This window comes from Bos mutus, chromosome 29, assembly GCF_027580195.1.
Source record: "Bos mutus isolate GX-2022 chromosome 29, NWIPB_WYAK_1.1, whole genome shotgun sequence".
In the NCBI taxonomy this organism is placed as follows: Eukaryota; Metazoa; Chordata; class Mammalia; order Artiodactyla; family Bovidae; genus Bos; species Bos mutus.
In genome coordinates, this window is record NC_091645.1 from 17,236,180 (window position 1) to 17,261,667 (window position 25,488).

General features: G+C 47.7%; 1 protein-coding gene and 1 long non-coding RNA gene across 2 annotated transcripts; one reads left to right on the forward strand and one right to left on the reverse strand.

The window, feature by feature from the left end:
- Positions 1 to 1,292: 1,292 nt before the first annotated feature.
- On the reverse strand, positions 1,293 to 13,136 carry LOC138986207 (uncharacterized). Its single transcript, XR_011463076.1, has 3 exons — positions 11,590 to 13,136; positions 3,501 to 3,548; positions 1,293 to 2,541 (listed from the first exon to the last, which is right to left on the reverse strand). It is a non-coding gene; the product is annotated as an uncharacterized lncRNA (long non-coding RNA).
- On the forward strand, positions 7,511 to 22,341 carry KCTD14 (potassium channel tetramerization domain containing 14). Its single transcript, XM_070364990.1, has 2 exons — positions 7,511 to 11,009; positions 16,490 to 22,341. Exons 1-2 carry the CDS (start codon positions 10,941 to 10,943, stop codon positions 17,150 to 17,152), a joined length of 732 nt encoding a protein of 243 aa, XP_070221091.1. The 5' UTR covers positions 7,511 to 10,940; the 3' UTR covers positions 17,153 to 22,341.
- The last annotated feature ends 3,147 nt before the right edge of the window (positions 22,342 to 25,488 follow it).

A 25,488-nucleotide genomic window follows, 5' to 3' on the forward strand; every position in this document is an offset into this window, starting at 1 on the left:
TTTTGATAACAAGCAAAGCTGCTACAAATCACGCAGAAAGTTGAGGAATGGGTTGCTGGTTGCTGAGACATAGGGCGTGTGCATTCAAAAATCTAACAGACACTTTTCAGCCTGTGCATCACTTTTCACAGGAAGGTTTCTGACCCCCATTTCCAGGTAGTCTGGTTTAATAAGAGTGCACTGGGGCCCGGCAACCTGAATTTTTATAGACATCCTACCTGATCAACGTGATATGAGAACACACAATGAGAAACAGAGCCATGCGGCCATGTTGCCGGGCCCCCAGCATCTGCCCTCTTCCCTGCAGCAACGTCATAAACTGTGACACCCCAACCCACAGCCTGCTGCCAACAAGCCAAGGCTGCCCTGATGAGTCATCAGGCACAGTGAGCAGACCCTTAGGGTGACAAAGCCTCTAAGGAAATATTGATGGATTGTGTGTCTCCCAACCTGGAAGCCCTGAGTCACCCTGGTTACCAAGCAGCTCCCAATTATGTTAGCTTTGCCCTTTGTGGGAGGCAAACTCACCCCTCATTCAAATTGGGGCCCATCAAGGAAAAGTTTATCTCCCTGGGGAAATGATGACTCACGCAACAGAAGTGCTGGGTGAAGGACAGAGAGGAGAGGAGAAGAGAAAAGAGACAGAAACAAGGCTGAATTCATTCCGGGGGTGGGAGGAATTAAAAGGTGAAGGAAGAAGGAGTAGAGAGGGAAAGAAAGCAAAATGACTAGAATTTGAGGGAAGTCATAGAAAGGAACGAAAGAGAAAGGGGAGGGGGAGCAGGAAGGAGGAGAGGAGGAGAGAAAGGAAAGACGACACGGAGCAGAACGTGGGATGAGCGCCTCAGCTGGCATTTTGGATCCGTCCAGAAAAAACTGCTCGTCAGATCTCAGGAAGACTCCGGTGGTGTCTGGCTTGGTTCTCAGGCCCTATCAATAAGCCAACTTGCATTTTCAGCCTCACCAGCGTTCCCTGGCAGTTTTCTGGGGGTGAGCAGTGGAGGTCAGTCTCTGAGCAGCGGGCAAAAACATATTGAGGAGCAGTCATACCCTGTGTGCCCAGGTAAGGGGTACGGCCTTCCTAGTTATTTGGCAACGAGGAATAGATCTTCAAAAAAGGTGCATACTCCTTGCACAATGTCTTAGCTATAGACGATGCTCCTTGCAGTGCTAGTTATGGTAAAAGAGAAAAAAGAATGAAGGCAGAAATGAAATGTGGTTTAATAGATTTATGATACATTCTTATGACACACTGTGATATAGCCATTACAGTGGTATAGTTGAGCCCTTAATAAAATGGGGCAAATCTTCACAACACTAGATGAAAAAAAATAAGTACGTGTTTAAATTAATCTTTAAAATGGTGTGATTCAAACTTCCCTGGGGGTCTAGTGGTTATGACTCTGTGTTTACACTGCAGGGGGTGCAGATTTGATCCCTGGTCAGGGAAGTTCTGCATGCTACAGGATGTGACAAAATAATAATAATAAAGGTATGATTCCAATTTTGTTCGTGGATATGGGTGTAATGGGGATGGCGTTGCCTCTGCCCTGACCCAAAGTCTTCTGCAAGCTCAGTTCAGTACTGTGCTAAGAGGAAGTTGTCTTGTTTTTCTTTTTTGTCAATCTCATGTCCAGCCTCTACCCCTTTCTCACTAGCTTCTTGCTCTCCCTGTAGGGGACATTCCCATCAAAGTCTTGCCAGGGCGGTAATTCCTAGTCCCTGCTCACACTGCAGAAGCCCATATGATTGGCTTCCTCTTCTGCCTGCTCCTGGTGTAGCCGGAGGCCCACCTGTGACCACGACAGTGGAAGTCACTCGGTCTTGCAGTGTGATCCTGACCAGGCTCCTGCCACTGGGCCCCCTGAGCCCATCCCCTGGGAATACTGACGTGTGCATGCTTAGTCGCTTCAGTCGTGTCCAACTCTGTGCGACCCCATGGACTGTAGCCTGCCAGGCCCCTCTGTCCATGGGGATTCTCCAGGCAAGAATACTGGAGTGAGTTACCATACCCTCCTCCAGGGGATCTTCATGACTCAGGGATCAAACCTGCCTCTCTTACGTGTCCTGCATTGGCAGGTGGGTTCTTTACCACTAGTGCCGCTTGGGAAGCCCAGGGAACACTGATGGTCTAAGAAATTTCCTTTTGGTTTAAGGAGTTGGCCTTGGTTGGCCACCAGAAGCCTGGTCTGACACTTTCCCTGGGTTCAGCTGCTGGAAGTTCGGCCACCACTGCCCGCTCAGTGGGCGGCCCCCCTCCCTTCCTTGGGTTAGGGTGTCCTGGGGCTGCATGAGAAACTGCCTGTCTGGGGTAATCAGGTGGGGCCTGCACCCTGGGGCTGGGCAGCCGGTGAAAGAGGAGCTGGATAGGATGCAGTTAATTCTTCTCCAGAAACCCAAGGAGGATGAGCTGGCAGAGGTCCTGAACACAGGCTGCAGGATGTGCTCTTCTCAGTGACAGTAGGTAAATAGTAACTGGCTCCCAAAAAACTGGCCCCGCAAGCCAATGAATAGCTGACAGCATAACCTGAAAAACAAGGTCTGGGGAAGAGATAGGAGGGCTTCCAGCTCTCATATAGGACCAGAGAAAGGCCAGGAACCCAAGGGATGGCTCAGAGAGGGAGGCACCACCCGCCAGGAGTGAGAATCCACCGACTCTGGAGGTCCCAGGACTTGCAGCACTGTCCGTGTCAGCTATGCTGATCTATACTATCTTTGCTGGGCAGAATTCCGTCAGAAGCCCTTAGATGAAAAGGGTCTCTGGGTATCCCTTGGGGAGGATTGAGGAAAAACAGCTGGAAAGATGATCCCCATTTCACAGCTGGTCTGGTAGGGGGAGCCAGGGGCAAGAATGGGTAGCAATGTTTGTTGTTATTTTTTAGCAATGGGTTTTTAAAAAAAAATCTTTTGGGACTTCCCTGGCGGTCCCTGCCTGCCGATGCAAGGGACACAGGTTTGAGCCTTGGTCCTGGAAGATCCCACATGCCAGGCAGCAACTAAGCCCAAGTGCCATGACTACTGAGCCCATGTGCCCTCGAGCCCATGCTCTGCAGCAAGAGAAGCCACCAGAGTGAGAAGCAGGTACACCGCAACTAAAGAGCACTGCAACTAGAGAAAGCCTGCATGCAGGAATAAAGACCCAGAGCGGTTAGAAAATAAATAAACACATAAAATTTTTAAAAAATCGATTGAAGTATAACTCAGATACCGAGGAATGCACCCAAGTAATTTTTGCAAAATATAAACACACCTGTGTAACCATTACCTAGGCCACGACAAAAAACATAACTCAGGATCTCAGAAGTTTCCCATTTGGTGACAATGATGATTTTAAAGAGGAAAGTAGACAGGGTCTGAGAGCAAAGGAGGAAGGAAAGAAAAGATCCTCCCAGGTGCCAGTTGACTGACACGTGGTCCTGGAAACACAGCAGGAGGCCCCCCTCGTCTGTATTAGCACCAGCTGTTGAACTGGCCTGCATGCAGAGCTCCAGGATACATACCCGGTATTCAGAATCTGCCCTTGGGAACTTGATGAGCCATGGGCAACCCTGCCAAGAAAAGCAAGGAACTGGGTGTTTGGAGAAGATCACAGACCAGGTAGGACAGGGCTGAGAGCCTGAGGGCAAACAGAAAAGAGAGTTGCTTCCAGGCTGGGAGGGCCTGGGAATGCCTGGTCCCAGGGGAGTGGCTGCCACAGTCACTATTTGTTCCCCCAAGTTACTGTTTGTCCAAGAATGATTCATGTAGGTTCCACTGATCAGTCCCTCCTTCTCTTCCCCACTGTGAGCTGCTGTGCCAAGGGCAGAGGGGCACGGGGGGACATGCACAGCTGTGACGCCAGGGAGACATGAGTTTGAACCCCAGCTCTAAGCTGTGTGACTCTGGAAAATTTCATTCCCTCTCTGACTTCAGTCAGAGAAATGGGACAATAACTTCATGCAATAGCTGTGAAGAGGAAATGAGATAAGCCACATAAAATGAGGCACTAAAAAAATGCTTGCTCACTTTTCTTTGTCCTTTTTCCATTTAACAAATATTTATCTGGGGCCCGGTGGAAAGCAGGCAGCTGTGCTAGGTGCTGAGAAGAGAGTGGTGAACAAAACCAGTATGGAGACTGGCTCCTGTTATGGAGCTTAGAGTCTAATGAGGGAGAGACATTCAATAAACAAACATATACACATTGTGAAAGAGAAGTACAATGTGTTATGAAAAAGAACATCAGGACTTCCCTGGTAATGCAGAGGGTGAGAATCCGCCTGCCAGTGCAGGGGACATGGGTTCAATCCCTGTTCTGGGAACTTTCCACACGCTGCAGAGCAACCAAGCCCACATACCACAATTACTCAGCCCGTGCTCCAGAGGCAGAGAGCTGCGATTACTGAGTCCCTGCGCCACAACGACTGAAGCCGTGAACCTAAAGCCTGTGCTATGCAACAAGAGAAAAGTGAAAGTGAAGTTGCTCAGTCGTGTCTGACTCTTTGCGACCCCGTGGACTGTAGCCTACCAGTCTTCTCTGTCCATGGGATTCTCCAGGCAAGAATACTGGAGTGGGTTACCATTTCCTTCTCCAGGGGATCTTCCCGGCCCAAGGATCAAACCCAGGTCTCTCGCATTGGAGCCAGATGCTTTAACCTCTGAGCTACCAGGCAATGAGAAGCCGGTGCAGAAGGGCTGCAGCTAGAGAGCAGTCCTTGCTGTCCACAACTAGAGAAAGCCTGCGTGTAGTAACGAGGACCCAGCACAGCCAAAAATAAATTAATAATAAATAAATAAAGCAGTGTATACATGTCAAAAAAAAAAAAAAAAAAAGAATATCAGTGGTGACTTCCTTCCAACAGAGTGGTGAAGGAAGGCCTCTTGGGAGAGGTAACACTTAAACTAAGACCTTAAAGGATGAGAATGAACCAGGCGTTTTGGAAAGCAGGACCCAAAGTGGGAAAAAGGCACAGATTTTGAAGCCAGATATGGATGGGTTTCAAATCTTGGGCCCACTGCCTAGCAGCTGTGGGACTTAAGGTAAGTTCCTTTACTAGTTGGGGCCTCAGTTTTATCTTCCTTAAAATGGGCTAAAAACACTTTACAGAATTGTGACAATTAAACCCAACTGTGTATATCAAATGCCCTGCCTGGAGTCTCAGTAAAGATCAGTTCCCTTCCTGTACCAGCTCTTGATTAATTGCTGAGCAACTGGCATAGAAATGATGCATGCACGCATTTAACGCACGTGCGCGCACACACACACACGTGCAGTACATACACACCATCAAAAACACACACAGGCAGGACACAGGTACCTCCTCAAACTGGGGATTCAAGGAGAGGTCTATGAAGGGACTCTGCAGAGATATGGCAGGGACTGAGGAGAGAAGCAAGGAATAGTGCAGTCCCTCAGGGCAGCTAACTGCGGGGGCCTGAAAGGAGGACAGTGGTTACCAGAACCACAGAGAGGGTGTGGAGAGGGTGCCTGAGGGACACAGCTAACTCACACGGACCTGGTAGGGAGGGAGCTGGGGAATAAAGAGTCTGATCCCACTTCCCTTTTCCCTCTGATCTCCTCTAGGCCTCACAGTGGCCAAACTCAGACGCAGGCTGGAGGCCACAGTTATTGTTGTATGGCATGCTCAGTCGCTCAGTGTGTCCCTTTGCGTCCCCACGGACAGTGACCCACCAGGCTCCTCTGTCCGTGGGGTTTCTCCAGGCGAGAATACTGGAGAGGGTTGCCATGCCCTCCTCCAGGGATCTTTCTGACTCAGGGATGGAATCCACATCTCTTTTGTCTCTTGCATTGGCCGATGGGTTCTTTACCACTAGTGTCATCTGAGAAGCCCTCTGTCCTCCACACATGATTTCTTTTTAATTTTTAAAAATTTATTTATTTTTATTGTATTCTATTTGTTTGGCCATGTTGCTCAGCTTTTGGGATCTTAGTTCCCTGACCAAGGATCAAACCCGTGCCCCCTGCAGTGGAAGGACAGAGTCCTAACCACTGGACCACCAGGGAATTCTATGACTTCTTTTTTAAAAAAAATAAATAAGAAACGCTCCTAGTGTTCGGAAAAGAAAGAAAGGAATGAGGGAAAGAAGGAAGACAGGTCCTTGTCCAACTCCTAGTACCTGACACCATGATTGACACATAGTAGGCCCTCAGGTATGTGTCCCCATTTCTAAAGGGGAATAGCACTACCTGCTATTTGTTTTGAAGATGAAATAAAACTCTCCAAAGAACCTGGCCCAAAGTCAGACCAGTCTATAAAGACCTCGATATTCCTCAAAGGGCGTAGGGCGGAGGGAAGGGAAGAGGGTCCTTGTGGGTTGGCAGGGGTCTCCGCCACCGCGGAACTCACAAAGGGAGCCTTGTGCGGGAGTGGTGGCAGGATGCTTCGAACGACAGCTGGGCCCAGGGCTGCCAGGCCTGGGCTGGGCTGGGTTGGGCACTCTGCCACAGGCGGCCCTCTGAGGGCCTTTTCATCTGAGTCCCAGCTGCCACTTGGCCGGCTGGCCCGAAGCCCAGCAGCCTGGAGAGGAGAGGGGCTGGCAGCTTTGTCTCAGGAAGAAGAACAAAGAGGAGGGCAGAAGGAAGCAGTGCTTGCTCTTGGATTCAGGCCAAAGGGAAACAAGATCCAGTTCTAGGCAACACCAAGGTACTGTATGAATTCCTTTGTTGCGTAGCATTAAGCAAGACAGTTCCACAGAGACCGTCTCAAACGATATCCCAACCCCCACCATGTTACAGGTGGAGAACTGAGGCCCAGAGACGGGCAGGGACCTGGCCAAAGTTACAAGTGAATGGCAGAGCCACAGCTGGAAACCCGGTCGTCTCTTGTCCCCTGGTGCTGAAGGATTCTGAAAGAGGCACTTCACCTCTGGGATCCCTGGGGTTCTCATACGTAAAAATAGAGGTGCTAATTCCTATTTTGAATGGTGAGGGTCAAATGTACTAATGGATATAAAAGGAAGAAGAGGGCTATTTGACTTGGGTCTTAAAGGCTGTGTAGGAGTTTTCCAGAGAGAAAGCGCTGGTGAGGAAAGGCATTCTGAGCACAAAGAACAGCATAAACAAAGTTCAAGAAAGTATAGGAATGTAGGTTATTTCAGGGCAGCTGGAGCTGGGGGAGAAACCGGAAATGGGGCCCAGGCTTCTTGATGCTGTCAGAAGTGCCCACTGCCCCTCCAAGTGTCCAGCCCTTCTTTCTGTGGTGATGACCTTTCAGAACTCAGCCTCCCCATGGAATCATTCTGGCCCATGCAGCTGATCAGCCCTCTGGGAGAAGTCAGACAATGTGAGGGGAAGGGGCTTCATGTGCTGGGCAGAGCTGACCTGGCCCGTGGGAGGCTCCCTAACCCAGATGCGGCAGGCAGGGAGGCCTGCTTTGAGGAGGTCACAGCTGTCTCCCCATGGTTCAGTCCTGTTTGCAAGTCATAGTATTCAAGGTGTACACTTGTACCCAGTGTCTCAGTCCATCCAGGCTGCTATGACAAAAATACTGTAAATTGAGTGGTTTATAAAGAACATTTATTTCACACCGTTCTGGAGGTTAGGAAGTAGAAGATCATGGTGCTGGTGGATCTAGTGTCTGATGAAAGCCCACTTTCTGGTTCATAGACGGCCATCTTCTTTCTGAGTCCTCATATGATGGAAGGAAGGAGCCAGAGAACTCCCTGGGGGTCTCTTTTACAAGAACACTAATCCCATCATTTCATGACTTAATCACCTCCCAAAGGCACCACCTAACATCATCACATTGATGATTAGGTCTCAATGTGACTTTTGGAGGGAGATAAACGTTCAGACCACAGCACCCAGATACAAAGCAATTCTTTACAGTCACAGAAAGAATTCTGGAGTGAGAAAGACATGGAGTTTAAGCTTGGTTCTGTCAGTTACCAGCTGTGTGGCCTTCTGTCCATTCACTGAACTTCCCCGAGCCTCAGCTCCCTCATCTGTAGAGTAATCTAACTGCTTGGAAGAACTCATACAAGAGTCTGTGTTCAGTGTGGTGCGCTCCACACATGATCATTTTCATTTACCTCCTTTCCCTGGCACAGTTGACCCCTCTGCTGGGAGGAGTCCCTGGCAGGCTTCTCTCAACAAAGCTTTCCCCGCCTCAAGACCCAGCTTACGGGCCACCTCTCCCATGAAGCCTTTCCAAATCCCTCACACCAAAAAGCTGACTTCCTTTTGGGCTGCCTTGTGCTTGTCTTTGTTATTGTGTTTTGTTTTGCTCTTTCACACTTTTTCATGTTCACTGCAACTAGTGACATAATATAAATATGTATTAAGAAAAATATTTCTTTTTTACAGATTTGTTTGCTTGTTTTGACTGAGCTAGGTCTTCGTTGCTGTGTGGGCTTGCCTCTCGTTGCAGCAAGCAGGGGCTACTCTCTAGTCGTGGTGTACACATTGCAGTGACTGCTTTTGTTGTGGAGCACAGGCTCTAGGACACGAGGGCTTCAGAAGCTGTGGCTTCTGGGCTCTAGAGCACAGCTCAGTAGTTGTGGCACACAGCTTAGCTGCTCTGTGGCATGTGGAATCTTCCCGCATCAGGGATCAAACCTGCGTCTCCCGGGCTAGCAGGTGGATTCTTTACCACCGAGTGCCACCAGGGAAGCCCAAGAAAACCATTTCTTAATCAATAATTTCCCCTCTATTTCTATCCCATTCACACGGAATAACCAACACTAATATCCACTGTGCATCCTTCTACACTTTTCTAAGTATACGTTCACATGTGTGTGCTTGTGCTCAGCCGTGTCCGACTCTTTTCGACCCTTTGGACTGTAGCCTGCCAGGTTCCTCTATCCATGGGATTTTTCAGGCAAGAATACTGGAGTGGGTTGCCATGCCCTCCTTCAGGGGATCTTCCTGACACAGGGACTGAACCCACATCTCCTGTGTCTCCTGCATTGTAGGCAGATTCTTTACCCACTGAGCCATCAGGGAAGCCCATATGTTCACATAAATAGATATAAACTTATATATTGAATTCCCATAGTATATATACACTGCTCTGATGTTTATTTTTAATTGCTTAATAAATCATGAGAGGCTTCCCAAGTGGTGCAGTGGTAAAGAATCTGTCTGCCAATACAGGAGACACCCGGTCTGATCACTGGATCAGGGAGATCCCCTGGAAGATGACATGGCCACCTACTCCAGTATTCTTTCCTGGAGAACCCCATGGACAGAGGAGCCTGACAGGCTCCATGGGGTTGCAAAGACTTGGACACAACTGAAATGACTTTAACATGCATGGATGCGTGGGTTTTGGGGAAGAGGATCACCGAGACAAAGTGGCATTTTCATCACACTCTATCAAGGATACACATTATCATCATAATTTCTGACTCCTGCTGTTGACCTTGATCACCTGGATAACTACCTGGCAAAGTTGTCTCTGTCATTTTCTCCACTGTGCATTTACTCTTCTATTCTCCTCTCTTTCCATATTGTCCTCTTTAGAAGGTCACTATGCAGGCCTATACTGCTGCTGCTGCTGCTGCTGCTGCTAAGTCGCTTCAGTCATGTCTGACTCTGTGCAACCCCATAGACGGCAGCCCACCAGGCTCCCCCGTCCCTGGGATTCTCCAGGCAAGAACACTGGAGCGGGTTGCCATTTCCTTCTCCAATGCATGAAAGTGAAAAGTGAAAGTGAAGTTGCTCAGTCGTGTCTGACTCTTAGGGACCCCATGGACTGCAGCCTACCAGGCTCCTCTGTCCATGGGATTTTCCAGGCAAGAGTACTGGAGTGGGTTGCCATTTCCTTCTCCAAGAGTTATTCCCCATTTCATAAGGATTGTGTTTTTTTAAATAGTTATTTTTAATTTTTTAAAGTTTTATTTATTTATTTTTGGCTGCACTGGGTCTTCGTGGCTGTGCAGGGTCTTTCTCTAGTTGCAGGGGGAGGGGGCTATTCTCTAGCTGGGATGGGAGGACTTCTAGTGCCCGTGGGCTCCAGCAGTTGCAGCTCGAAAGCTCTGCTGCTGCTGCTAAGTGGCTTCAGTAGTGTCAGACTCTGTGTGACCCCATAGACGGCAGCCCACCAGGCTCCCCCATCCCTGGGATTCTCCAAGCAAGAACACTGGAGTGGGTTGCCATTTCCTTCTCCAATGTATGAAAGCAAAAAGTGAAAGTGAAGTTGCTCAGTCGTGTCCGACTCTTAGGGACCCCATGGACTGCAGCCTACCAGGCTCCTCCATCCATGGGATTTTCCAGGCAAGAGTACTGGAGTGGGGTGCCATTGCCTTCTCCCTCACAAGCTCTCAGTTCAGTTCAGTTCAGTCACTCAGTCATGTCCGACTCTTTGCGACCCCATGAATCACAGCACACCAGGCCTCCCTGTCCATCACCAACTCCCGGAGTTCACTCTCTTTTGCTTAGTTGTGGCCCCTGGGTTTAGGTGCCACGGGGCATGTGGAATCTTTCTGGCCCAGGGGGGCCCCAGGGATTAAACCCAGGTTCTCTGCATCGGCAGGCAGATTCTTTAATAATAATATATTAATAATCCCGGATCACCAGGATTATATTTTACCAGCAAAATAACACACACAGCAGGTACCTAGCATTTGCTGCACTTTAAGCAGCTGATCTGAGGTGACTATATAATCCACTCTCCCATGGAGACTATATAATCAACTCTCCCCTGGAGACTCACTTTTCTTACCTGTAAAATGGGTGTTTCTCATCCTTCACCCCCACGACTGTATGAGTGGACAGGGTCCAGGGCGTCAACGTCAGTTCCCTCTCCCTTCCCCATTTGGCTGTCCAGCAACCCAGACACGAGAGGGGCAGTGACCAGCCTAGGGTGTCACCGCCGACTGCAGCCCAATCAGGGCTCTCACCACACCCTGGGTAGGATTCCCCCACCCCCGGGCGGGAGCCAGGTGCACTTCGGCCGGCCACAGGTACCCCTCACGGGCCAGCGCCCGCGGGGCCGGGGAAGATGAGCCAGACCTCGGCGCCCGACTCCCGGCCAAGTGGCCGGGCCGCGCCCCCCGCGGGCCGGCGGACGGTGAGTGCGAAGCCGGCAGCGGGCGTGCAGACCCGTCCTGCTCCGGGCCCGCCGCCCTCCCTTTCCCCACTCCTTCCAGGGCCCTCTAACCCTTCCCTCCCCGCAGGTCCGGGTTCCCCTGCTTCGGGCGCGCCCCTCTCGGCCTGCGGCTGGGGGCTCTCCGCCTGGGCTGTTCCTGCCGCTTCGATCTCTCCTGCAGCGCCCCGGTCTCGGCGCTGGTTCCGGCTCAGTCCAGCCGATCCTGGTTGCCCTCTTTCCGGCTTGGCTGCCTTTGTGTGGTCTCCTCCCTGTCTGCTTTGTGTCTCTTCTCGCAGCCCCTCTGGCTTGCCCCTCCTCCTTCCCTGCCCCACCCCTCCTGCCGGTGGGAGAAGCCCCCACCGGGGGCGGGCCCGAGTATCGTCCCCTCACCCCCACCCCACCGCAACCCTTCTGCAACCTGAACCCCTGCCCTCTGGCTGGCTCCTGAGTCTTCCTGCTTGCCTGTTTCCTCCCAGGATTTGAGAGGGTGGAGGGGGGAGTGTGGACCAAAGGGGAATATCAAGAAAAAGCCCAGTGCACTCTAGTATCAAAACATTCTCACCTCTGCCGGGCTAGGTGCCATCTCGAAGGCTTGTAGGAAGGGAAAGCAGACCCAGCCTTGGGGTGACTATGGCATTTTCCAGTCAGGTGATGACAGCCTTATTGTTGTTGGCTGTTGACAAAGTCACCTGGTCAGAGGCGTGGCCACCCAACGTGCCCAATAAATGTCTGAATTAATTACCAGAAGAGGGAGGAAGCCTGGACGGCCCCTGACATGAAGTAGGGCAAGACTGGCCTTTATTAGAACCGCGGGGTGCTCCTGTGAGTGCTCCTGTGAGTCAGTGCTGAGGGTGAAAGTGAAAGTGAAATCGCTCAGTCGTGTCCGACTCTTTGCGACCCCGTGGACTGTAGCCCGCGACTCTTTGCGACCCCGTGGACTGTAGCCCACCAGGCTTCTCTGTCCATGGGATTCTCCAGGCAAGAGTACTGGAGTGGGTTGCCATTTCCTTCTCCAGGGGATCTTCCCCATCCAGGGATCGAACCCAGGTCTCCTGCATTGCGGTCTCCTGCATTGCAGGCAGACGCTTTACCCTCTAAGCCACCAGGAAAGCCCTAAGTGCGGTTCAATTCAACAGACACATTGAGCAGCCCCCTGTGCTGAGCCCTGCAGCATGTACTGGTAACATGAAGATGAATCTGGGAATAGTCCTCCCTTAGGAACCTTCCACGGTGTGGGGGATTCAGATGAAGGGACAAAATTACAAGACAGAGATAAGTACTATGATGAGGGAAGTACATGAGCCTCTGAAATCAAGCAGACAACCCATCCAGAAAATTCCCAGAGCAATTAACTTGAAGGCTGAGCGACGGGACCGTGGGTGGTAAGCGAGTGACGTCCTGTGGACAGCGGGGCCCAGCGTGCTCTGGTTGGGTCGGGAAGGGAGACCAGTACGTGGCTTTGGTAGTTGATTGTCAGGGTTACAAAGGGCCTTGTAAACTTCGTTAAGAAGTCTGGAGTTTACCTTTAAAGAAATGTGGGATCACTGAAGTGGTTAATGCGGGTAGTGACTAGATCAGATTTGCACTTCTGAGAAACTGCTCTGGTTTCAGAGTTGAGATTGGATTGGGTGAGGGGACATTCCAGGGAGCCAGGAGCCATGGATCTGACCAGGCATTTAGAATCACCAGGATTTAGTGACTCATTACCTGTGTGTGGGGAGGTTGAGGACATGAGCAGAGTACAAGATTTCAGTCTAGGTTTCTGGCTCAGATGACTGAGACAGGACGCAGTGGGAAAATGTCCAAGTTGTGGTGTGGGGAGAGATCTTGGGGCTTGGGGACATATGACTGGAGATGTCCCTCCACTGACTAGACTAAGAGTGACGTAAGGAAATGTATGAATGTTTGGTGGGGTTAGAGTTGGGCCTGTCTGAGTCATCCCTGTGTACCAGCACTAGCCTGATACCCACATTTCCCCAGCCCATGCACACAGGTCAGGCTTGCCCATCGAGGAATGCTTCAGCAGGGTGACTGGGTAGAACAGGTGGGGAGGAAGGGCCGTGAGGAAGGGCTGGTAGTCTAGAAGAGGGATGGGAAAGAAGTCTTTGTCTGCTAGAAACAAATACAGCAGTATTCATGGATGACGTAGGAGGTTTGGGATTCCCAAAGAGGTTTGGCGTTTTTAGAAAACAAGGAGGGAAAAGGGACAGAATTAAGAAGCTTGGGAACAGGGCCCAGGTCTTGGGTGTTAAAGAAATGTGGGTGAAGATATCAGGGCAGGAGACTATTTTGTTTAGTATCTGGAAATGAGCTTCAGAAACAACATTTGAAGTGATTAGATTCATTAAACTTTCAGAGCTGAAGAGACTCAGAGTTCTCTTCATCCATTTTGCCTCCCTATGTCATAGACGACTAAGCTTAAGCTCAGAGTGGCTCAGGCGGTAAAAAGAGTCTACCTGCTATGCAGGAGACCCAGGTTCCATCCCTGGGTCGGGAAGATCCTCTGCAGAAGGGAATGGCAACCTACTCCAGTATTCTTGCTTGGAAAATCCCATGGATGAAGGAGCCTGGTGGGCCCCAATCCATGGGGTCACGAAGCGCCATACATGACTGAGTGACTAACACACTCAAGCACAGAGAAGGAAGTGAGATGCCCCAGGAACATAGCTAATAACTTGGCAGCAGTGGGACTGGGTGTTGGGAGGGTGGGAGTAGATCACTCATACTGTCCTGCAGTCAGACTGACACGGATTTGATCCCAGCTGCCACTTCCCAGGTGGCACTAGTGGTAAAAACCCACCTGCCAATGTAGGAGACATAAGAGACAGTTCAATCTCTGGATCAGAAACAGCCCCTGGAGGAGGGCATGGCAACCCACTCCAGTATTCTTGCCTGGAGAATCCCATGGACCGAGGAGCCTGATGGACTACAGTCACTGGGGTCGCAGAGTCAGACAAGACTGAAACAACTTATCACACAGCACAGCGACTTCCTCACTTCCTTCTTTCTGACCTTTCCTTACCTGTAATGTGGGGATGTTAAGAGCACCTGTGAGCTTTCAGTGGTAGAGGAGTGAGGAGAATCTATCATCAATCCACTCAGGGGTTAGAGTCTGCAACTTCTCATTTCACTTCCTGGTTTACAGAACCACCTTTGGGTTAACCAAACACCCTTGCCAAAGAGCCTGGAGGTTTATGGGAAAAGGAGAGAGTCACAGGTCCTGGGCTTATTTTTCTCAAGGCTGAATTGTTTGGCTGCTTTCAGAATGCATCTTTTCTCCCCTCTCCATTCCAGCTAGCATAACTGTCCCTTGGTAGGAGCTGTTGCTATGGCAACTTGGTTCTTTCCCCCGAAATCTGGCAGTCTTGAGCTCTCTTAATTCCAGTACTTTAATCTTAGAGGTAGAGCCCACAGACAAGTTGAAAAGGAAGTCACACCTAAATCAGACTGAAGGACATTTCTATACCCCTGGCCCTGCAATGACCTGCAATCAAGTGTCCAGTTTGGAAATCCAGCTTTCCGTCCAACACTGTAGATCTTTCCCACACCAACAGCCATCGCATCCCCTAGGAGACCTTCCCTGACAGCCTCCAGCACTCGTCCACAGAAAGAGCCAATCTCTTTTACCTTTGAGTCTTCCCCCTCAGCACCTACACATTGAAACCATCTGTTTGCTTCTCTCCTCTGTGAGCTCCTCAAGGGCAGGAACTGTGTCATGTTCATCTGCTTAAGAGAAGGCTTGGATGGAATAGGTCCTTCCTACATTTTGTTGGATGACTAGGAAATGAAGAGTGGAGGTGTTTGAAGGTTGAAAATTAACTTCTGTGATGACTAAGTGTAAGCTTCGGGGTAAATCAGATCTGAGTTCAAATCCTGTGACATTATCACTTAATAACCAGTTGATCTTGAGCAACTTAAACCTCACCTTCTTAAGCCTTAGTTTCTTCATCTGGAAAATGGGGGTTTACTACGTTCTTCATAGGATTGCTGTGAAGGTGGAGTTAGTAGCTTTGTACAGTTAATAGACTGTGAGGGGAGGTCTGCTTGTTCCTCATTGTTCCAGCTGCCTGACACAAAGTAGGTGCATACATGCTTTATTGCTGCTGCTGCTGCTAAGTCGCTTCAGTCATGTCCGACCCTGTGCAACCTCGAAGACGGCAGCTCACCAGGCTCCCCCGTCCCTAGGAGTCTCCAGGCAAGAACACTGGAGTGGGTTGCCATTTCCTTCTCCAATGCATGAAAGTGAAAAGTGAAAGTGAAGTCGCTCAGTCGTGTCCGACTCTTAGCGACCCCATGGACTGCAGCCTACCAGGCTCCTCCGTCCATGGGATTTTTCCAGGCAAGAGTACTGGAGTGGGGTGCCCTTGCCTTCTCCAAATGCTTTATTGAATGGATTTTAAATGATGAAAGGTGTTCAGGAAGCTGGTTTGTAAGGATGATAACTGATGTATCACCTCATGTGTAATAATCACTAATAGAGTATTCGGGTATTTTTGTTAGGTCTGTGGGGCAGCACTTAGTATCCCCCAAATGAAGCCTGACCCTCAGTCTCTTTTCAAGTCCCTGTCTGCATTGGCCTGTGGGCATCTCCAGGCAGATACTGCGTGGGTCTTACCCACATTCTTAGTGCTCAGCCCGAGAGAAGAGGCCTCTAAAAATTCTGATGAACAGCTAAATCTATGTTTGCACCATATGTTACCATTTATGAGGCAGTTTTACACCTGCTGTATTTGGTTTTACTGACCTTGTCACTACCAAGGATATTCCTGTTATTTAATCCCATAGGCCCTTATTTTGAAAAAGTACCCATCAAACACATTCTGTTTGTTATGTCATGCCAACTGCAGCCAGAATTTCTGATCTATACGAAATAAGAATTTTTATCACCATTCCCAGAACAGGATGCGGACACACAGTAAGTACCAAAGAAATGATTCCTGGATTGAATTTATGTATGGTTTCTTTAACCTTTCTAAAAGGTCGAAAATGCATTTCTCCCTTTTCCTGATGCCTTAAAAATAAAACAAAACAAACTATGTCTTATATCTAAGCATTCCTGTCAGGAACTCATGTCTTTACAAAAAGCTCTAAATCCTTATTTTATGAATAAGGAATCTGAGGCCTAGGGAGGGGGAAAGTCTTGCCACAGGCCACACACTTTAGCAGTATTGTCCCTGCAGCTTGCTTCCACAGCAGCTTCCTCCACTAATATTATGTGACCTAAATGAGAAAATTCAAATGCTTGAATTCGGTATTTTTATTTCAAACCAAAATATTTCCCTCCGTTAAAATGCCTACTCTCTGTAGCATAAATAGAACCCCCTTCCATAAGATGGACATTCCAGTAAGCTGAAGCCAGTTGGCTCCTCTAAATTCTGTAGGGTATTATACTTTGGATGAAAATGAATCATGAGCTCCCTGGAGATGGCGCTGTTGGTCACTCTGCCTCTTGTGCCCCCCAGGAATCTCCGGTCGTGGAGCTGAACGTGGGGGGTGAGTTCTATACCACCACCTTGGGCACCCTGAGGAAATTCCCAGGCTCAAAGCTGGCAGAGATGTTCTCCAGCCCCGCCAAGGCCTGCCTGGATGCCGAGGGACGCTTCTTCATCGATCGCTGCGGCACCTACTTTGGCCCCATCCTGGAATATCTGCGCAGTGGGCAGCTGCCCACCCAGCACATCCCGGAGGTGTACCGCGAGGCTCAGCACTACGAGATCAAGCCCTTGATCAAACACCTGGAGGACACGCCGCAGATCTTCGGTGAGCAGGTGGCGCGGAAGCAGTTCTTGCTGCAGGTGCCAGGCTACAGCGAGAACCTGGAGCTCATGGTGCGCCTGGCGCGAGCCGAGGCCGTGGCGGCGCGCTGCTCCCGGGTCCTGGTGTGCCTGGTACGGAACGAAAAGGAGGATGCAAACTGCGCAGACGCCCTGCGCTCCCTGGAGGCGAACAAAAGGTCAGTGGTCAAATTCGGGCCTTGGAAGGCAGCCCTGGATATCAGTGACCTCCTGGACTGCCTGAACATGGACATTAAGGCCCAAGGGTACCAGGTATGCTATTCACACAACAGTCCGTTACCAGCCAAGGTCTCCGACTACTTCTATACGTTCAGCTTCAGCTGGTGGTGATCCCCAGGGGCCGGGGCTCTTTGTTACGGGCTGTGGTGGGAAGTATGAAATTAAAAGTTGCCTCAAAGAGCCATCTTTCTTTAAACTAAAAAAACAAAAACAAACAAACAAAAAAAACAACAACACAACACACAGGAGTTCCCTTGTGGTCCAGTGGTTAAGAATCCACCTGCCCAATGCAAATGACATGGGTTTGACCCTTGATCCGGGAATATTCCACAGGCTGCAAGGCAACTAAGTCTGTGGGCCAGAACTACTGAGCCTGCCACTCTGGAGGTCTGCTCAGCAACCAGGGAAACCAGCACAATGAGAAGTCTGCCCATGAAAGCTGGGGAGTAGCCCACCCCCCAGCTTGCCACAACCAGAGAAAGCCAGTGTACAACGAAGACACAGTGCAGTAAAAACAAAATTTAAACAAAAAACCAAATAGACATCAAAAATTTCCATGGTGGTCGAGTTGAGTTTTGCCACCAAATATTTGTTTCCCTCTTGGGGTTCTTTACATCCACTGCAACTGACTCCACTGTACTTGCCTACTGAGGTGCAGCTGTTTTCCTCTTTAAAGTCTCATGTACCTGCCAGACCCTTCCCTGAAGTCTAACAGCAATGTGGGGATGAGCTGGAATGTTTCAACCATGCTTTGGCTGGAGATGCGGGATGACAGCAGAAAAGTAATAGGATGTCATGAATCTAGACAGTCAGACCTAAAAATGTAATCCAGCCAGCCTCAGCTTGTGGTCCACTCTTCTAGCCCTGGTGTCTGCCTTCATGAGGAAGATGCCACGTTAGTACTTGGAGTCAATGCTGCTCAGATCTTCTCTCCTGGGTGCTGTGAATGTTGGCTGCTGAAACCTCACAAGTGTCCTCTTCTGTACAGCAGCAGTTCTCAAAGTGTGGTTCCTAGACCAGCAGCATCCCCAATACCTGGGAACTTGTTAGAAATACAGATTCGCTAGTCCCTACCTCAGACCTACTGAATCAGAAACTTTGGAAGTCTGCCCAACAGTCTGTTTTAACAAGTCCTCCAGGTAATTATGATGCACCCTAATTTTGAGACCTGCTCTAGGAAAGAATTGCCATCTCACTTGTGTGGAGGTTCAAAACACTGATCCCTCACCTCAAGGAGGAACAGGTCTGATGTGGTTCCTATTTTAGCTCCTGTGGGATCAGGCTGAAGTCAGCCTTTGCTGGACACCACATTCCTGTTTAGCGGTCTTCTTCAACTTTACCCTGCTTTCCTCACTCCGCTTCACTTGAGAACACATCCTCACTAAGCCACTTAAACAAGAGACTCTCTCAGGTTCTACTTCTTAACCAAAGACATTAGGTAACTTTAAGGAGGAAACCTTCATCCTTCTCCAAGTTCAGGTCTGGTGTAGATGGCCCCCATTCCCTACCTAGTTGGGAATTCCCTACTACCAGCCGTCCTGGGCTCCCTGGGACTGAAGGTCAAGTTTAACTGCCAAGCTGTAAGGAATTAACACTGAATCAGGAAATTTCAAATTTAAACATAAAATTTCTCAGAACATAGTTATTTTCAGTGAGCATTTTAATTCAGTAACTGCATCTGCTTGTATATATTTTTTATTCTCAAAGCTTGTTCTGTATTTTTCTTTTTTTGTATTTAATATGGCTGACAGTTTAAAGTAGAAAAATGCTAAATGTCTATTTGAACTTAATATCATGAATTAATTCAACATTATTCATAAGGACCCAGAAAAATGTTCATACCCTTTGATCAGTAATTATACTTCTGAGATTTGATTCCAGAAAGTCACTCTGCTCCATAAGATCTAACTAGGATTGCATAAAATCTCACTTTTATGAATTATGGAAAGATCAATGTCCTCCCAAAGATTTCTGCACATTCCAAGAGCGCTTGTCTTCTTACAGTCAGTTCTGGTTCTCTGCTCCTGCTAGATTCATTCAGCATTGGGATTAGCTAGATTTCTTAACCTGTTGTGCTGTTCTACACAATGCTTACCCAGAGTTAACACTCAAATCTTTTCCTTAACTTTTACAGATGCTACTCGCACCAACTATTTGCGCACATAACAGGCAAATAAAGGGAAGGGAGTTTACCGCACAGAAACACAAACAACTTCAAATTTAATATTGGGCATATCTATTCTTAAAAGTGTCTTAGTCAAAAAAAAAAAAAGTGTCTTAGTCACCCTATCACTAGAGGCTTTTCACTAGTAGATTGTATTTGTTTTCTACTCTTTTCTTTCTTCCCTATTCCTGCCATGCTTCTGTGTGTGTCTGTGTGTGTGCTCAGTCATGTCCAACTCTTTGCAACCCCATGAACGGCAACACACCAGGCCTCCCTGTCCCTCACCATCTCCCAAAATTTGCCCAAATTCATGTCTATTGCATTGGTGATGCCCTTCAGCCATCTCATCCTCTGATGCCCTCTTTTCCTTCTGCCCTCAATTTTTCCCAGCATCAGGGACTTTGAAACCCCAATTTAAAAATGGGCAAAGGACCCAAATAGACATATTTCCAAAGAAGATGAACAGATGGCCAACAGGCACATGAAAAGATACTCAGCATCAGTAATTATTAGAGAAATGTAAATCAAAACTGCAATGAGGGGCTCCCTGGTGGCTCAGTGGTAAAGAATCCACCTGCCAATGCAGGAGATACGGATTTGATGCCTGTCCAGGAAGATCCCAGAAGTCGAGGGTCAGCTAAGCCCATGCGCCACAACTACTGAAGCCCAAACACTCTAGAGCCTGTGCTCCACTAGAGAAGCTGCTGCAATGAGACGCCTGTGAACCACAACTGGAGAGTAACCCATGCTCGCCACAACTAGAGAAAAGCCTGTGCAGCAACAAAGACCCAGCACAGTCAAATAATTAAGTAAAATTATTTTTTTAAAAATCTACAATGAGATATCACCTGAGATCTGTCAGAATGGCTGTCATCAAAAAGACCACAAATAACAAATGTTGGCAAAGATGTGGAGAAAAGGGAATCCTCACACACTGTTGGTGGGAATATAAATTGGTGCAACTCCTATGAAGAATGTTATGGAAGTTTCTTTAAAAAATAAAAACAGAACTATCATATGACCCATTAATTCTATTCCAGGGTATATAATCTGAAGAAAACAAAATATGTGTACACCCCAATATTCATAGCAACATTATTTACAATAACCAAGATATGGAAGCAACCTAAGTGTTCAATAGGTGAATAGATACAAAAGACGTCTATGTGTCTCCACACACACACACACAATGGAATACTACTTAGCCATAAAAAGAATGACATTCTGCCATTTGCAACAATCTAGATGGCACCCCACTCCAGTACTCTTGCCTGGAAAATCCCATGGACAGAGGAGCCTGGTAGGCTCCAGTCCATGGGGTCGCTAAGAGTCGGGCACGACTGAGCGACTTCACTTTCTCTTTTCACTTTCATGCATTGGAGAAGGAAATGGCAACCCACTCCAGTGTTCTTGCCTGGAGAATCCCAGGGACAGAGGAGCCTGGTGGGCTGCCGTCTATGGGGTTGCACAGAGTCGGACATGACTGAAGTGACTTAGCAGCAGCAGCAGCAGCAGATGGACCTAGAGGGTGTTATGCTTGGTGAAATCAGTCAGACAGACCAAGACAAATATTCTGTTAACACTTGTATCTGGAAACTAAAAACTAACACAAATAAATATATATATATACAACAAAACAAAAACAGGCTCACGGATACAAAGAACAAGCTAGTGGTTACAACTGGGGAGAGGAAGGGGAAAAGGCAACATAGGGGTATGGGATTAAGACATACAGTCTACTATATAAAAAATAAGTAGCAGATATATTGTATGACACAGGGAAATGTCATTATTTTGTAATTCCTCTAAATGGGGTATAATCTATAAAAGTATTGAATCACTATGCTGTACACCTGAAACCAATATAATATTGTAAATCAAGTATACCTCAATAAAAAAGAAAAAACCCACCTCTGTTCATTTTTAGGGGTATATGTATCCTTGCCTGGAGAAGCCCATGGACAGAGGAGCCTGGTGGGCTGCAGTCCATGGGGTCGCAAGGAGTCGGGCACGAGCGACTAACACTTACACTTATATGAGACTATTTGGGCTTCCCTGGTGGCTCAGTAGTTAAAAATCTGCCTGCCAACTCAGGAGACATAGGTTTGATCCCAGTGTCAGGAAGATCCCCTGGAGAAGGAAAGGACAACCCACTCTAGTATTCTTGCCTAGGAAATCCCATGGACAGAGGAGCCTGGCGGGCTATGGTCCATGGGGTTGCAAAGGAGTCGGACACGACTTAGTGACTAAACAACAACATGAGACTTTTCAGATCTGCTGGCATTAACTAAAGAAAATTACAGTCAGAGGAGAAAAACTTGAAACTCACTGCCAAATATAACTGTCCAAATATTATAATCCAGAGGAAAAACACAGAGTAAAGCCTTTGAGAGTGCCGTCATGAAGACATCCTAGTTCATAGCACTGTGTCAGGTTTTCAGGTCTCACTTTTCTTGGAGCACTTTTTTTTTTTTCTGCTGCTTATTTTCCTTGTCTTCCCCCGCCCCCTTCCCATTCATTCTTTTCCCTTTTCTGCTGCGCTTAGTGTCCTGGAAGGCTCATCTCTAGGTACTGCATGCTCAGGCCCCTTTCCGGTTGATCAAAGACTTGGAAAATATGACAGCAGAAGACTGGAGACAAGAAGACCTGGGATGTTGGTATAAGGATGAATGTCTTGCAAAGGTGAAAACGTTTGTGTTTCCTATGAATACCCACCAGAGGGCACCCATTGTAGAAGAGGCTTTTTAAAGAAATGAACGAACATAATGATCCAACCTCTGCGTGCCAGTCAGCCTCTTTCCCCAGCTCAGTGGAGTCATGAGAAAGGTGGCCATGATGGCAGGGGTGGGGTCTGTGCATGGGCTTTACGGTATAGACTTCTTCTCAGCATCAAAGCTGGTGTAGTCAGTGATGAATGTCCAACAGCAGAGACCAACACTGAGCCCCTGATACAGTATTTTTCCCACAGGGGGACTAGATACTTGGTGGTAGGTTGATAGTCCTGCAAATCAGTTAGCTGTACTGAACTGTAACAAACTGTTGGTAGAAATGCTGGCATCGCTAAGCAAATGGCATGAATAGCTTTGTTTGAGGATGTTTGCAAAGCTGCTTAGGGTTAGGGTGCAGGTTTACTTCATCATTGTTGTTGTTCTTGTTTAGTTGCTACGTTGTGTCCAACTATTTTAGGACCCCATGGACTGTAGCCCGCCAGGCTCCTCTGTCCATGGAATTTCCCAGGCAAGAATACTGGAGTGGCTTGCCATTTCCTTCTCTAGGGGATCTTCCCAAATCAGGGATCAAACCTGGATCTCCTACATTGCAGTCTGAGCTACCAGGGAAGCCCAATAAAGCTAGTATCACCCTCCAATCCTGGAGACATTTCATGGTGATAAAAAAAATGCCTCCCAGGGGCTTCCCTGGTGGTCCAGTGGCTAAAATGCTGTGCTCCCAATGCAAAGGGCCCGAGTTTGATCCCTGGTCAAGGAACTATGATCCTCCCATGCCACGATTGAAATGAAAAGATCCTCCATGCAGCAATGAAGATCCTGCATGCTGCAACTAAGACCCAGCACAGCAAATTAAAAAAAAAAAAAAAAATAGTCTCACACTGGGTTAGAAGGCAGATTTGTTCCTGACCAGTATAATAAAAGGAAGTCGGGGGAAAAATAAAAAGATACTGTCCCCTTCAAAGGGCAGGTTTGCTAGCATTCCCTCTTTTAAGATTGAAGGTTTCCTAAACTCTGTCCTTCATCTGTGTTGCAGATGTACTGTGCATGGCATTGACCTGCATCACCCTTATGGTGTTTAAAGGTCAGGGGGAACCAAAACAAACGTGAAGTTCATGCTGTCTGCTACACTGTGAATAATAAGCTGCTTAAATCCATTTGGGCTGGTTGTCTCCTTACCAGCTGGTTCTATGCAATTTAGCAGCTTAGGGACTCTCTAACCATATGACAGACCCCCAAACTTAATACCTTAAGACTATAACTATTAATTCCTTCTCATAGCCTATAGATTAGGCAGTTCTTCTGGTTTTATTTGGTCTCAATTATGTGTCTGTAGTCAGATGGTAGCTCAGCTAGGGTGGGGCTGATCTTAAATAGCCTCAGCTGGGTGAAGTTGGCTTTGTTCCATGTGGTCATTCACTCTCCAGCAGACTGCTGCTGCTGCTGCTGCTAAGTCACTTCAGTCCGACTCTGTGCGACCCTATAGATGGCAGCCCACCAGGCTCCCCCATCCCTGGGATTCTCCAGGCAAGAACACTGGAGTGGGTTGCCATTTCCTTCTCCAATGCATGAAAGTGAAAAGTGAAAGTGAAGTCGCTCAGTCGTGTCCAACTCTTAAGGACCCCATGGACCGTAGCCCACTAGGTTCCTCCATCCATGGGATTTTCCAGGCAAGAGTACTGGAGTGGGGTGCCATTGCCTTCTCCGTCCAGCAGACTAGGTTGGACTTATTCTCATGGCAATGGTAGGGTTCCAAAACCAAGCAAAAGACATTAAAAACTGGTGTGTGGGTGGAACTTGAGGCCTAGGTTCAAAACTAGCACACTGTTATTAATACTTCCGCTATACTTTACTGGCCAGGCACAAGGCCCCCAGAATTCAAAGGGTGGGGATATAGATTCCATCTCTTAATGGAAGCAGCTTCAAAGGGATTTAAATACAGAGAGGGGAAGAATTGAGGCCATTAAAAAAAATTATTCTACCTATGCTGGATCCTTTCCAGGAAGGAAGGAGTGGTGATTTACCCACATAGGAATAGATACATATCCCAGATTCAGATTTGAGTTTTCTACTGCTATAGACTCCCTCTCTCATGTCCAAATTCATGTGTTAAAATCCTAACCCTCTATGAGAAGGTATTAGGAGGTCAGGCCTTTGGAAGGTGATAAGATCATGACGATGGAGCCCTCATGAATGGGCTTATAAAAACAGATCCCTTATAAAACAGATCCCAGAGAGCCCCTTTACATCTTTAACCATGAGGACGTGGAGAGAAGACAGCTGTCTATGAACAGGAATTGAGCTCTCACCAGACGCTGAATCTGAGAGCACCTTCATCTTAGACTTCTCAGCCTCCAGAACTGTGAGCAATAAATTTCTGTTGTTTATAAGCCTCTCAGTCTATGGTATACTGTTTATTTGAATATTTTACTATCTCTATAATCCTGTTTGCTCTATTTTCCTGGAAAACCCTAATAACATCTAATTGTAATGTAGCTGCCACCCTACTGTTCATGGATACCTGATTCATTTTCATGGTATTTCACACATTGCTTCTGAGTAGGAAGCTTATTTTATAATGAAAAAAAATATAGGAAAGAAACTTCTTGGTCTTGCCAGGTATCCATCATTCAGATGTAGCTATGATTTAAAAAAAGAAAAAGGTGTAACAAGCTTTTGCAGACTTAACTGTGGGAGCTGAGAGACAACACATTATGAGTTGGGAAGCTGTCTTACAGGTTTGTGGTATATGCCTCATGTCAACAACTAAAATATGTACTGTTTCTTCCACGTTAGAATACATGATTCCAGAGCTGAGAGGTAGGAGCGGTTCTTGTCACTTTTACATGTAATAACTCATTTATGAATTCTTATGTTCAGGGGATTTGGAGTACTTAGTCCCCAAAGGAGAAGTAGTTTCACTAAAGAACAGTCACTGTTCAATTACATTCAAATGTGTAATGACACTGCCCTGGTCATTTTGGGCTCTTCCTGCTGAGCCAACAGGCAGAGAAAGGATTACTATACTAGTCTGAGTGATTGACTCCAATTTTCAAGGGGAAATTGGGTTGACATTATACAATAGGAGCAAGGAAGACCTTATTTGAAGCCCAAGGGATTCACCTGGATGCCTCATGGTATTTTCATGTACAGTAATGAAGGTCAAAGGAAAATGTCATCAGTTCAATACAGTTTTTCATTTCAAAATGAAAGCAGACTATTCTTGTTTTCTATACCAGTCTGGCCTTGGCTTCTCAGCTTTATTTCCATCATTCCTTTCTGTTTCCTTTATGCAGTTTACTCTCAATATGAACTGAACTCCCTTTGTTTTTCTAAGTGCACCAAACTCCTTCCTGCAGGCTTGTATCTAATAATAACAATGATAATCCTTTGTACCAATGATGCAAAAACGTGCATTTCCTGTCTCTGAAATTGAGACGTATCTTAAGATTGCTGTTGGCCAATTGTTCACGTGTAGACTGGGTCATGGGGGCTCAGTGGTAAAGAATCCACCTGCCAGTGGAGGAGATGTGGTTGGATTCCTGGGTCTAGAAGAT

Excerpts from the sequence above, each read along its gene's own strand:
- KCTD14 (XM_070364990.1), top strand. The coding sequence starts at position 10,941 with ATGAGCCAGACCTCGGCGCCCGACTCCCGGCCAAGTGGCCGGGCCGCG. Across the intron at positions 11,010-16,489 it reads CCCCCGCGGGCCGGCGGACG|GAATCTCCGGTCGTGGAGCT; the intron begins GTGAGTGCGAAG and ends TGTGCCCCCCAG.